Below are 17,429 nucleotides of genomic sequence, written 5' to 3'. Positions count from 1 at the left end.
AGAAGCCTAGATGACTTGGAATCTGGTCTGGCTCCCCTGTGTGGTTTTTATTACTAATTAAATTATTGAAATCTAGACATTGGAGAGAGTGCCCAGAGCTCGATGTGTCTTATCTGAAAGGTCAGCTGTTTGCTTCCCCTTTGCCTACCCTGGCACAGGAGCAGCTCCTTACATTGGGCATAACCGTGGACATTTGGATCCGCTAACACTTGTATCAGTGGGTTGTGATGTCTACTCCCCTGTCCACACTGGGCTGTGAGAGAGCAGAGCCCTCTTATTCATCTTCATAGACACACCAGTGACCTTTCACTGTGCCACACATCTCTGTTGAGAGTATACTTTGTAGGCCAAGGGACATAGCAGTCCGAAAGGAGCACCAGCCACCAAAAGACCAATAGGAGACTGTCAGGACAGTGTCCCCTCATTGGGCCTTGTGGAATGTGACTAGGTGTGGAGCGCAAGTTTTTTCACAGTTTAGTCAATGTCTCCAGGTCAACATGAGCAACTCAGAGTCAGATACGAAAGAGAGATAATTTTATACCTCCAGAGGTCTGGAATTATGGTTGCCCAATGGTCACTCATTAGGGATAACTTCCTGGAATTGGATCAGCTGGACTGGGCTCTTCTCACTACAGTCTGGGGACGGGGGCAAACAGATGTCTGAAGGATTTGGTAGAGAGGATGAAAGCCACATGATGGCCCCCATCATGATGGAGGTGAGATGTTTCTTCTCTGTATTCTAGAAAGCCCACTGAATCAGGGTTTTACCTTCTCAAGCTCTCAGTGACCTCTGTATGCAGGGGGAAGTTCTACAGAGGGCGTGGACACTGGGCACTCAAACCTCTGAACAGATAGGCATTTCGACATGTTTGCAAAATCCTGGGCAAGAAGACGGACTCTGTCTTGAATACATAGTTAAGAACTGCCCTCTCTTCCCCCAGACTAATTAATTTCCCTGACAGCAGTGCTTGCTGGCAGCGCCTTTCCGCAACTGGTTGCTGAATTGCAGTGCTCAATAATCTGTGTAATAACATACTATAAAAACATATAAAGCCAGGAGAAAAAAAAAAAGAAAAGGTTCTTTCCCAAAGTGGCCGAGCCTTTGGAAATGCTCACTCACATCTGCATGGAAAGGAGGACCTTAAATCTGTCAGCAAAGGACCAGAGAGGAGGCTCAGCAGCTCAAAGTGATTGCCTCACAGATCTGGGAAAGCCTGACCCACAGGGAACGGTGGCTCTCAGCTTGGCTCTTCCTGCTTCTCCTGGGAGCTTGTTCACACGCCTGCCTCAGTCTGTCCCTTCCCACAGTGTGCCTGAAAGGAGCCTCCCTGTAACACAGATGCAATCAGGTCAACGGCCATTCATGGACCCAAACTCCAAGGCAAACTAATAAAGACAGGTTTAGAGCACAATAAGCCAAACATGTAGCTTGTGTTTTTGGCAGTGAGAATTGGACAGGCGCTGGGGAGTGGCTCTGGGCCCTTTGGCTACATTGATGTTGCCCATGGCCTGGGGTGGTGTCAGGATTTGGCTGAGTGACCCCGATGCTGCGTGTCTGCACATATTCAAGGCATGCTGGAGTTGCTTGCAGGGCCAGGTTGTGGACATAGCAGACTTGCTCTCTGTTGTGTGGAGGGAGATGTTCACCACCCAGTGCCATGGCCTAGGGCCTGAGAGGCGCAGGTGCTGTGCTAGGTGCTGATGTACATCAATCATTTTCTTCCTCATAGGAGGTATGTGTGAGGATGAGGTTGTTCTGCTTCACCGATGAGGACTTGGGAGCTTTCAGAGAACTCAAGTCATTGTTACTGCATCTTTTGGTTAGAGAGGGGATGGGCTTTGAACTTGAGTGTTTGACTCTCCAACATTTGACTTGGTTTCCCGGTTACCCTTACCTTCAGCAAAAGACACTTTCCTGAGTACAACCACAGGTTCTGACTCCGTGGCTCTGCTTAGGTTGTTTTTCATGTTTCTGTATGTTGTTGTACACACTAAGTTCTCTTGTGTGTGAAAGCATACTTCCTTTATACTCTCACTCCAACCTAACTTTTAGAGGAGTAAGCCCATCTCATCATAGAATGAAGCACCTTTCCTGTGGTGACAGGTGACCGACACACTGCTTTAAAAGGTCACCGATTGACGGGATGCCGTTTTTGGATGTCTACCCTGATCATTTGTGAGTGAATTGTCAGAAGGCAAGATGACTTTCAAGGAGTACCATTCTCATCAGGGGTACAGTGTTTTTTTATTTCCTTGAGCATCCGAAGAATTCCAAGTTCACATTTTGTAAAAGGAGGATTTTGTTACTCAGGTTTAATTTCGCTGAACTCGTGGTGGTTTGTTGATGTGAGGAGAGGAAAAAACCAGAAACCTGTCAAGGTGTCCTTGTCTAAACCAGCAGAAGGGGACCTTGTGCCGGGCACAAATGCAATGTTCTTTTCAGAGCTAGCTCTCATTCCGGCCTGTCACCCCAGGGCAGGGGGTGTACCCCTTGTGGAGGATGATAGGGGAATGAAAACCAAGCAAGAAGCTTGCTGTTGAGGAGACAGTCGCCCACACAATTCTTTGCATATTGTTAGCATGTTGATTTGCAGAAGGTCTGAGCTCTATCATCTACAGTTTAGTATCTGGGCTTGATAGGCTTCCCACTCCCAAGCCTGTCGGTCCTAAACACAACAAAGAGCAGCTAGGCATTGGATTACACCTGTGTCAGCCAGGAGGCAGGGCTGTGGTGCGTACCAGCCCCAGGGTGTATGTTCCATTTGCTAGAAGCTGTCAGGTCTTATCAGCCTTTCGTTAAGGCATGTGTGTGTGTGTTTTTTTCCCTCCTTGAAAACTCATAAAAATTCATGTTGTGGTATTAATGCCTGCAGGGTCCTGTAGAATTCGGCCGGTTGCTTCTGCTCTTCCCTTGTCATGGATACATTGTCTTCAGACATGTGGGCACAGATGTGTGCTTGTGACTCTCTACTGGAGGCTCATGTATCTGCCTAAGTGAGTTTGCCAAGAGGAATGAAATAAACGAATTTTCCTCCCGGTGGTTCAGTGTAACCAAGATATTCCTGTGCATATTCTCAGAAGGCTTCATTCTGGGGGAATATTTTATATTTCAATAAACTTGTGCATGGGTTCCTAGGTGACTACTTTGCATACCTGTTTATTACCACAGCGATAGCCTGCTTATCTGTATATTTTGAAAGAAAGCATCTAGTGGATCTGTTTGCTGCGCTGTGTGTATGTGTGGGTACACGTGTATGTGTGAGTGCAAGTGTATGTGTGGGTGTGCCTATAGAGGCCTGGGATGTCATCTCCTCCACCTGTTAGAGACATGGTCCCTCAGTGGCCTAGCAGTCACAAATTATGAGTGTCTGTTTTGCCAGGGAGCCCCTAGTATTCCCCCATTTCTGCTCCCCCAAGACTGTGGTTACAAGTCTGCGCTACCACATCTGGCTGTCTACCTAGGTGCTAGGGATTGAACTTGGGCCCACATGCATTCAATGAAAACACTTTAATGACTGAACTGTCTCCTAGATTTGTTAGTTTTTAAAAAAAAACCAAAGAGCTGTAGTGATGTCGCTCTTTGTGTTGTTAGAGACAACAAATTTATGGACTCTTTATGTGTTGTGTATGCCGTGTTTGTATATTTTATATGTATACGTGTAGTGTGTGTGGTGTACATGTCTTTGTGTACATGAGTGTAGAGGACAGAGGCTAATGTCAGGTATCTTTCTAGGTCTCTGTCCACCTTATATTTTGTGACAAGGTTTGTCCTTGAACCTGGCAATCAATGATTGATGAGACTGACGACTGACCAGCAAACTCTGGGGGATCCACATGTCTCTCTCGCGCTCACCAAATTCAGGGGTTCCAGACACCTGTAGCCAGGCTAGGTTTGTTTACATGTATACTGCTTATGTCCTTATCTGAACTCAGACAGCCAGCACTTTATGTGATGGAGCCATTTTCCCAGGCCCCCAGTTTGTAAATCTACCCCTGTAACATATGCTCTTATGCCTTTTAAAAATAGAAAAAAAAAGGTATGAGGTCAGGCAACTGTGTTACAGAAGAATTTCAGGACTTTCAAGGTGTTGACTTGATTGAAAGGTTCAAGGTGGTTTTTTTTTTTTTTTCTTTCTGATAAACTGAACACAGGAGTACTATTTAAAAATGATTGTGATCCAGTAATTATAGTACAGTGTTATTAAAATGTTCCGTAGGACAAATCGTGTCCCATTATGCTTAGTCATGTAAGATGAGACCTCAGGCATTGGGGGTGGGGGGCTTTTGCAGCATTTTTATAGTAAAGCCATTACACCGTGTTGCGGTGCGTCTTTGTGAGCCAGGGAAATACATGGAACTCTGCAATGCTAGCTGCTGAGCCTCCACATTGAAACCATTTGGAATTGTGCCTGCAAATTAATACATCATAAAAGCTCAGTACAGTGATGAATTCTGAACAAAGTTCTGTAGTGTTTGCCTCTTATTATGAATGGGGAAGTTATGGCTGTGTGAAATTGGTGCGAGCCGATCGCCTGTAACACAGGGTGTTGTGGCAGTCAACCTTAACTGATGGCCTTGAGTGAAACAACTCCCGTGGAGCCTTTCTGATGGAGGAGACTTGGGCTCCATGGGTACTAGCCTCCTGGATGGAGTGCTAATTGTCTGTGACTTGTATCTTCATATTCCTGTGAATTTCTATAGGGAATATTGGCTGGAAGTTGTTCTCTGGTCTCCTACCCCTGCCTTCTGTCTGCCCCCATCTTTTCCATCCTTGTATCCAGGCAGTTCCGTTTTTCATAATTCCTGATTTTTTTTTCCCTCAGGTCTCACAGAAGTGATAACTCATTTTGTTAGAATGGTGGCGATTTTAAAAGTGGAGGATTATGACTTCAGTTGGGGCTTAATCAGCTTGAGCAGGTGCATTCTAAGTAAGAGAGATACTGTTTTAATGCAGATGTCTCCCCTAATTCAGAGCAGGGGAGACATGGATGGGAGATGGCACTGCAGTTAGGTTAGAATTGTCTCTAAATAGATTGTTCCCCCCCCCCCCACCTTGAATTCTCTGGTACTGCCTACAGTGTCCCATTAATAAAAACGGGGAGATGTACAGCAGGAGCTGAGGGTGACTGTCTTAATTTTGTGCTCCGAGAGTTCAGGAATGCTTAAGGAAAATGAGATCAGGTGTACACAGAACTTTGAGGGGTGGAATTCGGTCTGGGGGATCTGAAGTGATAGGAGATGGTTATGCAATTCTAAGGCAATTTCACTTAAATGGCATTTGTCTCCACATAGTGGCTTCATGGTGAGGTTCTGGAGTTGTGCTTTGGCTTTGAAATACTCTAGTATATGAGAAAAAGAGAAAAGATGGCCAAGTGTTATGTCCAGAACACCAGGGCCTTTTTAAGGTACGTAACATCTTTCTGCAGATATAACTCCATTTTGCATTTTAGATAATTTCCCTAGTGAGAGCAACACAGTAAATAACCTGACCAGAAAGACGTCGGCCATATAGCAGGTAGTTATGCAGCAATTACTGTTTATACTTATTTCTTTCCCTTACTTTTTATAGTTTGAGCATTTTTTTATATGTTTCATGATAAAAGTTAATGCAAGGTCAATAGCCTAAGTGTTCTAATTCATTATTCATTTATTTCTCCACTGATCAATTTTTTAAGTACCTATTATGCACAAGGCACTGAGGATAATGGTAGGAAAAAAAAAGAAAAAAAAACAACAACAAAAAGAAAAAACAAGAAAAAGAACAACAAAAGAACCCCAAGATGCTCAGATTATGATCTCCAGGGAGCATACATGCAGAAATTCTCATCTAAACACCGTCAAACTGGATTTACAGCACATCAAAAAGATTATGTAATATGGCCAACTTGGGTTTATCCCTGGAATGAAAAGATGAGACCACACATGTAAATTAATCAATTTATATACCCCACGAACAGAATAGACAAAATGGCATGCTTATTTCAACAGACGGAGAGAAAACATTCAAAAAATATTCAGCATTCTTCATGAATAAAAGTCAACAAAGTAAGTATGGAAGGTACTTGCTTCAAATCAGTAAAGACCATATATGAAGAAACCAAAAAACTAACATCATATTTGCTGGGATTAACGTTAAAAAAAAGAAGAACTGAGATGTTGTCTTCTTAAGCTGTGGAATAAGGCAAGGATGCTCCCTCTTATAGTTCTATTAAGCAGAGCAATCAGGCAAGAAAGAAAAGAAAAAAAAAAAGAAGCAGCAAAATTTTCATTACTTGCTGATACCATATCATGATCATGTGGAAAGTCCTAAAGATGATACAAAAACTATTGTAATCCTACTGATGTTATTTTTTAAGAGAGTCCACTGTTTTTTGTATGTTAATATTGGTATTTATACATCACCAACAAACAGTATGAAAGGGAAGTTAAGAAATTGAGTTGTATTAGCAACAAAAAGAATGAACACTTAGGAATTTAAGAGGTAAAGATGTACACATTAAACATTCATAAGATGTGGGAGGAAATGTACAATGCCAGGAAAAGATGTCTCAGGTTCCTGGATTACACAGTAATCCCAACTCTCAGGAAGCAGAGGCAAGAGGATCTCTGTGAGTCTGAAGCCAGTCTGGACGATAAAGTGAGTTCTAGGACAGCCAATGCTCCATGGAGAAACCGTGTCTCAAAAACAAAACAAACAAAACAACAAAACAAGCTGGATTAAAAACATGTAACATTGGAAACTCTGAGACCTATTGGAAAGCCATTATTGAAATCTAAAAAAGAGACAGAGATGGTAATGGCTTGGAAAATGACAGGATGAATATCGTTAAAATGTCCACACTGCTCAAAGCAAACTGAATTCTGTTGCCATACTATTTAGTTCTTATCAAAGTAATGTTTTCTTTACATAAATACAAAAATCCTAAAATTCATATTGAACCACAAAAGGCGCCAAATAGCCAAAGCATTTGGTCCACACTGGAGACCTCATGCTTTCTGACTTTAAATTACATTATCATTACAACTGTTTGGTAATGCCATAAAGCATTCAGACTGGTCTGTCAGAACAGAGGACCTGGAATAAATCTCTACATTTGTCATGAACTCATCCTGGACATAGGTCCTGAGAACATGAAGGGAAAGAGAAGTCTCCAGCAAATGGTGCTTGGGATGCCATCTATGTGCAAAACAACGTAATTGGTCCAGGTTTGGTTGACTTTGTGGGTGGTATGTGACAGGTGTCCAGAGTCTTAAATGTGAGACTCAAAATGGTAAAACTCCAGAAGAAAATATAAGGAAAAGCTTCTCAGCTGTAGTCACATGTGTTTTGAAAATGACACCAGAAGCACAGGCAGGAAAAAGCAGAGAGATAGTCAAGGGAGATTATATCGGACTAAATATTTCCTGTGCAGTTGAGGAAACATGAAAATGAAAGTGTCACTGGGGTTTATTGTACAAGCATGGCAACCAGAACACCCCCTTCACACAGAAACCATACCACGAATCTTTGTATTTTCTCCAATAATTCTGGACTCTCAGAGTACACGGTGACATTTGGTCTTACTGTGGCTTCTGTTCATGGGTGTATAGTTGGTTTTTACCTCCTTTACGAAACTGCATCCCGTAATACTTGATTGATTGTGACAAGTGGGAAGGATCCAGACTATAGAATGACCTGGCTTTTTAGTTTCCACTTTACCCTTTAAAGCGTCTGTGTTTCTGTGTTTAAGTCAGCAAAAATACGTTTACAACAAGTGCTCCATTTATAAATATAGTGTGTTGTCATAGGAACACTCTTAGGTACAAGCCTGTTATCCTCAAGGCAGGATTATAACCTTTCTAGAAGACAGTATAGCCAGTGAGAGTATTGGTGAATATCTGATGAGATTAACACCCAAGGATTAATACAATTTATACCAGAAATACAAATGACCCAGTTTTACAAAGGGCGAAGGATCTGAAAAGATCCTGTGAAAGAAATCCAAACAGTTAACAAGTAGACAAGAAGGTGTCCAGTATCGCCAGTCATCAGGCAAAATCAAATGAAATTCCTGAAACAATGAAAGATAACAGGTGTGGGCAAAGATATGGAGAAAGGTAACGTCATATGTTACTAATGGGAATAGAAGTCAGTGCACCCATGGTGGAAAAAAAAGCATCGTTGCTAATAAAAAAAAAAAAAATTACAGAAAGCCCTATCCTATGATCAATAGTCCTGCTTCTGGAAAGTGTGTGTGTGTGCACACACACACATGTGCGCTCATCCACGAACCCACAGATACGTACAAATATATACATCTACATACAAAGGAAGCAAAATTAGAATGTTGAAGGGATAACTGCCTCCCATGTTCATTGTATAACAACATCACACACACGGGCTAAGATATGGAAACAATCTAAATGTTGTTCAGCAGGTGATTGGGTAGAGAGTGTGTGTATGTGGATAATGGGATACTGCTTTCAGGATTAACAAAGAAAGTCCTGTTGTAGCAACAGCTAGAGCTGGAGGACAGTTTGCTCAGTGAAATGAGGCACAGAAACACTGTCATCTCATGGGTGTGTGGAATCCAAAACAGAGTTTGATTACCAGGGTTTTGGGGAGAGGGATGTTGGTTAAAGGGTCTAAATTTTGACTTCTGCATGATGGCTAAGTTCTGAAGATTTGACAACAGCTTGCTGAGAATTTACAGTACTGTATTGTATACTTGAAATCTGCTAATTTAGGTCTCCAATCTCTCATCACACACAAATGATAGCACTATGCAGGTGATAATGATAGACATATTGATTGGTTAAGCTTGATAATCATTTTACAGTGTGTGTGTATGTATATAAATTCCAAGTGGTACAGCTCCTAAATATATATAATATTTAGGTTGTCTGTGATATTTAGGTTGAGATTAGTGTGTCAGAATGTTCAAAAACAGTTCTATGTACTTGTTTGAAGAGGGCCCACACTTGGTTCTGAATTTCAGAGCATTTGAATAGCCTGGGCAGGTTTTTTTTGTTAGTGCTACAACACAGTACCTACTGTGAAGAGGAAGGTATTTTTTTTTTGGGGGGGGGAGGGATTCATAGTTAGAGATTTCAGTCCAAGGTCCGTTGGCTCTATTACTTCTTGGGTTCATGGTTTGGCAGAACATCATGACAGGAAGCAGGTGGTGGGAGCACAGCAGTTCACCTGTTGGCGGGCAGGAGGCGGAGACAGACAGGATGCTTGAGCCAGCTACTTCCTCCTCCAACCTTTATCGCACCTGGGCCTGCAGCCTACAGAATCATGCTGCACACACACAGTATATAATTGTTCCCTCGTTCATCCTCTCTGGAAGCATCCTCACAGACACAGCCAGAGGTGTGCTGGACCAATCTCCCAGTTACTTCTCAATCCCATCCGGTTGACAAGATGAATCATCACAGTAGCCAGAGAAGAAAATAGGATTTTTATATGATTCCGTGTTTTGAAGGCAAAGTGAAGCAATTGCTTGGGAGAAGCTTTTCTTGTTACTGAGGACTGAGAGATTTTCCACACTGACCAATGGGAATGTTGAGTATTAACACAGAAATGTCCTAATTGCTTTGAGATTCCCTCTCCTCCCAGTCAGAATGACTATCATCAGAATAGAAATGACAAGAAATGCAGGCGAGGACATAGAGAAGGAAGAGCCCTTACTCACTGCTGGTGGGAATGTAAACTTGGGCGGCCATTATTGGAGTCAGTGTGACGGTTCCTCAAAAAAATAAAAATAGCCAGACGGTGGTGGTGGTGGCCCAGGCCTTTAATCTCAGCACTAGGGAGGCAGAGGCAGGCAGATCTCTGAGTTCAAGGACACAGAGAAATCTTATCTTGAAAAACCTAAAACAAAAGCCCAAAGAAAACAAAACAAAAAACAACTTTCAAGAAGCAAGGATGGAGTAGTGGACTTTAGGATGGGGTGGAGGCTTCGACACTCATTTAAAACTTACTAGGCTTCACCTTTAATGATGAGAAAGAACCACATCAGAGTCATAGTGTTCAGCCCTGGTTACATATTAAAGTCATTTAAGAATTTTAGGAAAAACAAAACATCACTACCACCATTACCAAAAATAGGGCCTAACTCCAGACTAAATAAATGTGCCGTAACTTCTGTGTGGCTTTGCACTCCTTGGAGACATGGATTTCAACAGGGTTGGGAACGGCTGCTCAAGAATGTTGGAGAAAAAAAAAAACCACCAAGATGCAGGGAGACCAAACTCAATCCATAGTTCTGCCTGTAAAGGGTTGGTTGCAAAGTCCTTCAAACTCGATCACTTGTGCTGTCCAGCAGCATCCTGGGAAGTCTTCGTCTTGGCTTCAGAGTGCTTAGAGACAGAGAAGCCATGCAGGAAAACAGATGGGGAGAGCTGTGATGGGCATCTTATTGTGGGGAGTGGCATCTCCACCGAAGTTGGTCCCTGCTCTCTCTTTCAAGCTTTGTTGTAACCATCAGCATAAACAAAGTCAGGGCAACTCCATAAAGTGATAAAACAAATTGACAAGCTCTTTAGAGCTCACATTGAAAAACTTCATGTATTAATTATGGCATTGTCTCCAAAGGTTCTTTAAGATTCTGCCTGGAATGTCTTCACTGGTTTTGGTAATCACAATGTGTGTGGTTAAACTTGGACTATCTGGAGCTATTTGAGGAAAGATTATCTTAGTACCAGTTTTCTCATAAGCCAGGGGTTTATACCGGTAGAGAATATCAGAAATTTAAAGTATTTACATGGCGTTTCTCAGTCTGTGCTGCCATACGGGTTTCTGAGTAATTGAGCTGGTTCATACTAGTGCTCTGCTGGCACCAGAGAAGCTGGTTGCCTGGCCCTTCAGATGCTGCACTTGGGAGCATTATACATGCTTGCTCTGTCCCATGGCTGTCCTCTGACTTGGATGCCTTCAATCTTGTAGCTTTAAAAATAGCTTTCCCACGATAGTTTATTCTTTTTTAAAAATTTTGAATTTTTTTGTTTCAATCTGTCAATGGAATTAAAAAGTAGGTAATCAAATTAGTTGGATTATGGGTCTAATAGTAACATTTTCTCACTAAACTTTAAGTCTTAGGAATGATATCAGTGAATTGCAGCAAATGGACTTGATAATTTCATTTATGTTCTGGAAAGGTGGGCTGGGTGGAGATTTCTCAACTGAGGTCAGGAATTGTATGTGAAGCTGTGATGCAGGGCCTTATGTAAAAAGCAGCCTGGGATTTGGAGTTTTCATGTAGAGTATGTCCACTTTATCTCTCAACTTGAATATTACATTTTACTTACTAAGTTTGCCTGAGGTAATATAAGACACCTATGTAAAAGAGAGGAATCCCATTAGGTTCATTGTGGCAGTGAGCTGTGATGAGAAGCGGGTGATTTATTTAGGACCTTTTGTGTGGGTAGGGGCTTTGTCTTGTAACACACCTATAAATTATGTAAATTTGAATGCAAAGCCATTATTGACCTTTGGACATTGTGGAGCTAATAACAGAAGTTTGCTCCTATGTAACTTGACAATAGCAAGATCTGTATTTTGCGTAACTTAATGCTTGGGCCCTTTGTATATTATCGTAGTGAGATTCTATTTAATCCTTGATATAACCCCATGAGGAAAGGGTTTTACCTCCCTAGTTTACAGATAAGCAAACTCAACCAAGAGCATTTAAGTAGTTTGGCAAGGGCTGTTTAGCTAACCAGGGCAGATCCAGGTTTGAATTACCTGCAGGAAGTAAGACTTGAGACCCTCAATTCTCACAGGCTGTGTGTGCTCTGTTGTCTAGAGGGATGTTCCAGAGGCTTTACTGGCTACTGGCTTCTGGGTGGTCATTATCAACAATGGCTTACTAAACCTTTCCGCTTGTAAAATGTTCTTCTTTGGATTATTTTCCTGTCAAAATATCCATAAGAAGAATGTGGGCATCATGGGTTGTAATTGCTTAGAATTTACAGTTTAAAGTCCTAACCGCCAGTATATTAGCGTGTAACCTTATTTGGAGAGAGACATTGCTGATAGAATTAAGATGTGCTCATGCTGGTGCAGGGCACGACTCTGATCTGATGGGCAAGTGTCTCTGCAAGAAGCAGAGAGTTGAATGCACGCAGCCCATGTGACTTCCTGACTGCCAGAGGAGGGCTCTGAAGCTGCTGGTACCTTGTGTCAGCTCTCAGATAGATGCCTGGAGAATGCTCTCATAAGCAGAATCCTAGGTCAAAGAGTCGGAAAGACATCACTGTTGTGTTATTCAGTGTTAATCAGGAACTGAGGTTAGCTAGCGGAATCTTCCTGTGGCTTTTGCAAGGGCTCAGGAGCCTTACCTCTTTACGTTGCCCCGAAGCTCAGGCTGAGGAGCAGCACTCAGAGTTCATATGTTCCCGCAGAGCAGCATGGCTCAGCCACCCAGAGCACTGCAGGCTCCATTCTTTCCCTTCCTAATTATGGTCTGTAGTCCCTGCTGCTATCCAGAGGTAGAGGGGAGGACTGGATCACATATCATTAGCCCAGGACAAGAGTCCAAATCAGAGTGTGGTTTCTGTCAAATGTCTTGCTGTGGTGCTTTGAAATGCTAAAACCAAACTGTCAGCAAGGACTCTATTTGGAATTGGAATTTGGGGGGAGAGAGCTTGGTTGAGAGGTCATGGTAACTTGGCATTAAGGGCACCTTTTGGGGCCAGCCTCAGAGGGTCACTTTCAAGCAGTTGAGTGAGCAGAGTGGCTAGATTTGGGAGCCACAGAGACTCTAAAGTGGGGGAAATCTAGATGGGCTCTTGAGTGTGCGGGAGAAACCCCAGAGCTGATGTCATGATTCTTACAGCGTCCTGTTTGTGGTTTGAATTCCTCCCAGAGCCCACTTGTCCTTCCTGTGTTTGGACATAGAGATGCCTCTATTTATGAGTTGCTCCCCATGGAGGCTTATGTGGTTACAGTTCTCCTATCCAAATGAACTCAAATGGGAGGGACATGCTGTGTGGAACCTTGCCTGAATGACAAGTACAGATGTCTCTCCAAAATCGTGAAAGCTTGTTTCATATGCTCAGTCTCCACAAGCTGTACCTGAACCACATCATACGAGACCATTTAGAACTTTACCCGTGGGCTTGGTTTTGTTGCTTGTGCCACCAGTATCCAAGAATCCCATTCTTTTGGCACGCGCGCACACACACACACACACACACACACACACACACACACACACACACACAGCCAAGCTGATTTTCAAAAAAAGACTCTACCAGTCCATTCTAGAAAAGTTCGACAGTGAACTCTCTTATGGTAACTTACCAGCAATGTGTTATGCCACTTTTAAAAGCTGTTGACAGTTTTAAGGGTAGCATGGAGTTCATTTTCACCATATATATATATATATATATATATATATATATATATATATATATATATATATATTAGTACAGGCGCTTCCTTTTCCTTTCTGTTTAGTAACCAGTAATTTGTATTAATTTTCTTTGTAGTCCACTAACCACTTCTTATTATTTTCTATTTATCTCCCCCAAATTGTGGGGTTGACTTCGTACAGCTACAGAATCGATCCCCCAGTGCTCTGATCTCATCTGTCGAGAGGACATAGGACTCTTGTCTATCTCACATGACAGATTGTTCTAAGACGGTGTGACCTCTCCCACCATAACTGTAGGCTAAGGGAGCTGCACATTGGGAAAGGGGGTGGGGCGGGGTAGAGATCTAACTAGCCTGGGGCGTTTTATAAAAGCCTGGCCTGGGGAGCCCTGGGATGCCTTTCACTCTCCCAATGGACAAGTCATTTTTGAAGAAGTGGTGCCAACTTGGAACATCTTCAAAATGAAGATCCTCTGCACCCAACTCTCCCACCCCGTCCTCAGACTCAGACTTGGGGTGTGGATGTGTGGTTTTCTACGGGATAGGCTGAGGTAGGTGTTTGATCATTCTCAGGAACTCCATAGAAGTTAAATTCTACCTGGAGAAGTCTCCGTGCTCTGCCTGACTGGAGTTGGAGTTTTAATTTTTATCTTACCCTCCTTGTTTAGACCTTAGACAGTGACAGTGGGTACATTGGCTTCCCACTCGGTAGGGAATCTTTTTTTTTTCTGGCCATGGGGTGTGTTTTATTTTCATCAGTCATAGAAATAATTTTCTATACTATCCCAGGGCAAACGGGTGAAATTTGTCAGTCTGATTAGCGTGTGGGAGGGCCCCCTTCGGAGACCTGTGGGTCAGGGACATCAGTGTGGAGTGCCTGGGTGGGTTCACAGTGTAGCTTGGGGCTTGCATTCATCTTGCAGGGGGCTCTTCCTCCACATCACCAGGTGGTCTCGGAGATGATGGGGTGGGGTGGAGAAATCCTCCAGTCTAGGCTTTTAGAGAATTTTACTTTTCTTTTCCTGCTCAGGGGAGTCTTTGGTCGGCATGGTGACCTTCTCCTGTGTCTGAGCTTTCTTCAGCTCAGCCTTATGGAAGCTGGAGATTTCCTTCATGTCCAGCTTGTCTGCCATCTCACCGGACCTTTCCCTCCTGGTTAGAGTTCCTTTCATTCATCTCTGGCTGTGTGTGACAGCTGGGGAGCCAGGGCTTGGCTCCTTTATTCGTAGAATTCGGGTACTCTTCTGAATTGTTTTCTAAGGCTGGTTGGTGGATTTTCCAAACAGGTTGCCCACCTTGTGCTCATTTGTTTCTGGTAGATGCCCATCGTCTAGTTGTGTAGGTATCCTAAACCTGCAGGATTACTTCTGCCCCTGGCCACTGAGCTCTGACCTCTGCTCTTAACCCTTTCCTCAGGGTTGTTTTGGAGGATGATTTGGTGCCCAGAAGCTAGCAGCTCCTGGGGTGGCACACACTGGAGGAAAACCCCTGTGAGACCCTAATTCACAGGAGGCTCATGTTACAGGGCCCCTCGGGTGAGCATGCTCCTGGGAGCCTCTGGCCTAGCTCAGTGAGGAAAGTCTGTTCTAGAGTTACTTGCTTTCTGTTACTGGCTCTTTGTTTCTTTATGAACCTTGTTTTCCATATAATGGATCTTGTTTCTTCCTCATGCTATCTACAATCATGCTTAAAAACCCCGTTTGTGGCTTAACTGTTGTGTGTGGAACCTCAAACCATGTGACTGGCTTTTTGCTGCTGTTATTTGATTTTTTTTTTTAATTAAATTCAGTCTTGGTTCCATTGTTTTTTAAATTTTGAAAAATTCAGGTCGGTTTTCTCCCTGAGTTTTTTTTTTTTTTTTACTCACAAGGGGAAAAAGTGGTCACATCTTCATGTGCTGCTACTCTCTGTGACACTTGAGGGAAAGATAATCTCCATAGTGCCTGTGGAAGCAAAGCAGTGTTGACCTTCTCCATGACAAACCATGGTGGGTTTAGGGCAAGAAAGGGGCTTATGATCCAAGTAGGTTATATACGTGTGTGAAAATGCCAGAGTGAAATCCATCATTTTGTACAATTAATATATGCTAACAAGAAGATGGCGGTCCAGATTTCCAAGAAGAGGAAGTTTGTGGCCGATGGCATCTTCAAAGCTGAACTGAATGAGTTTCTCACTCGGGAACTGGCTGAAGATGGCTACTCTGGAGTTGAAGTCCGAGTTACACCAACCAGAACAGAAATCATTATTTTAGCCACCAGAACACAGAATGTTCTTGGTGAGAAGGGTCGTCGGATCAGAGAGCTGACTGCGGTAGTCCAGAAGAGGTTCGGCTTCCCTGAGGGCAGTGTAGAGCTTTATGCAGAAAAGGTAGCCACAAGAGGTCTGTGTGCCATTGCTCAGGCAGAGTCCCTACGTTACAAACTCCTAGGAGGGCTTGCTGTGCGAAGGGCCTGCTATGGTGTGCTTCGGTTCATTATGGAGAGTGGGGCCAAGGACTGCGAGGTCGTGGTGTCTGGGAAGCTCCGAGGACAGAGGGCCAAGTCCATGAAGTTTGTGGATGGGCTGATGATCCACAGTGGAGACCCTGTTAACTACTATGTTGACACTGCTGTGCGCCATGTGCTCCTGAGACAAGGTGTGCTGGGCATCAAAGTGAAGATCATGCTGCCCTGGGACCCAAGTGGTAAGATCGGCCCCAAGAAGCCTCTGCCTGATCACGTGAGCATTGTGGAACCTAAAGACGAAATCTTGCCCACGACCCCCATCTCAGAGCAGAAGGGTGGGAAGCCAGAGCCACCTGCCATGCCCCAGCCAGTGCCTATAGCATAACAGGGTCTTGGCAGTTGCATCTGGAGGCTGGATGTTGTCCTGTACAAACAGACGTTTAATAAAATCTTGCACAAAAAAAAAATATATATATATATGCTAACAAAAATGAATTAAGACAAAACAAAACAAGACAAAACCCATGAAGCCCAAATTGCTTCTCCACTGGCCTAATCAGACTACAGAAGGAAAGTGTGTGTTATGGGGGCAGGTTTCATGTCCTATCAGCCACAGTTTCTCAACCTAGATTTGTGAGCCGTTAGTAAGAGGACACTGGGCTTGTCTGCTTGTACATAGCACACAGGTTGTGGTGTCCTTTTGTTGTGTATACAAACAAAAGGACACCACCACATGTGTGCATGGCACACACCACGGTCAAGTTGAGTCCTGAAGAGAAGGCCATGCTGCTTCTGCTTCCCTGATGTGAGGAGCTGAGTAGGCCTGTGGGAAGCACTCTTTGCCCTTGGGTTCTCTTCTGTTATTCTCCTTGTTTTAGAATATTCTGAACATGGAAATTATAGCTTTTTATATATTATAAAAAATACATTATTAATATTCCAGATGATTAAAACACACCCCTGACCAAGAGGTAACACTGCTGTGAGCACGTTGGCTACCTACTTTATGTGCATACATGTACCTTTTATAAAGCCAAGATACAATTCATGAAAGGCATATGATTTTGTAATCTAGTTTTTTTCTCACTTTAGATATAAGTGTTTTTCCATATGAGAGAAAACCAGACTGTTAAAAAGTGATTTCATGTTGTATAGATACATCAAAATTTCATTTCCTATTGGACATAAGATGATTTCTGTTCACTCTTTCAGACTGCTGTTGTAGAGCACACTTCAATTTTACTTTCAAATCACTCTTTGCATACTTGTTGGAGTTTCCTCCTGGGGTAAATTCCTAGAAATCCAATTGATGGGACAAAGAATGGGTACCTCTGTAAGATGTTGGATCTGTATTTCCATATTGTCCTCCAGAAAAGTAATGTCATACGTATTACTGCTTTTTTCATACTGTTAACTTAAATTCAGAGGTGTTATTTTTTTTAAACACGCTGTTAATCTGAAATATGGTTACGTGACAAATCAAAATACTTAACCATTTAATTGTGGTTAGAAATGAAATAGCCTATCATTTCCGTTGCATGACTGACTGAGTTGAAAAGTGTGTTTGTGGCAGTTTGTCCTTCCCCATCTTGCTGTGTCTTTGCACATTTTTCTGCTGGGCAACC

The 17,429-nt window shown here is 43.0% G+C and overlaps 3 protein-coding genes across 8 annotated transcripts in view; 2 read left to right on the top strand and 1 right to left on the bottom strand.

Moving 5' to 3' along the window:
• The window catches only part of Mast4 (microtubule associated serine/threonine kinase family member 4), a 590,473-nt gene that overhangs the window by 17,525 nt on the left and 555,519 nt on the right, over positions 1-17,429 (top strand). The gene's annotated exons all lie outside the window — the stretch shown is intronic.
• Positions 14,282-14,590, bottom strand: LOC128113603 (thymosin beta-10-like). Its single transcript, XM_052743397.1, has one exon. It carries the CDS (start codon positions 14,530-14,532, stop codon positions 14,359-14,361), a length of 174 nt encoding a protein of 57 aa, XP_052599357.1. The 5' UTR covers positions 14,533-14,590; the 3' UTR covers positions 14,282-14,358.
• On the top strand, positions 15,458-16,271 carry LOC128113601 (40S ribosomal protein S3-like). Its single transcript, XM_052743395.1, has one exon. It carries the CDS (start codon positions 15,458-15,460, stop codon positions 16,187-16,189), a length of 732 nt encoding a protein of 243 aa, XP_052599355.1. The 3' UTR covers positions 16,190-16,271.

The sequence above is a fragment of the Peromyscus californicus genome, unplaced genomic scaffold, assembly GCF_007827085.1.
Source record: "Peromyscus californicus insignis strain IS unplaced genomic scaffold, ASM782708v3 Scaffold_18__1_contigs__length_77618521, whole genome shotgun sequence".
NCBI lineage: Eukaryota > Metazoa > Chordata > Mammalia > Rodentia > Cricetidae > Peromyscus > Peromyscus californicus.
The sequence above is the reverse complement of the archived record's forward strand: the minus strand, read 5'-3'. Positions and strand labels throughout refer to the sequence as shown.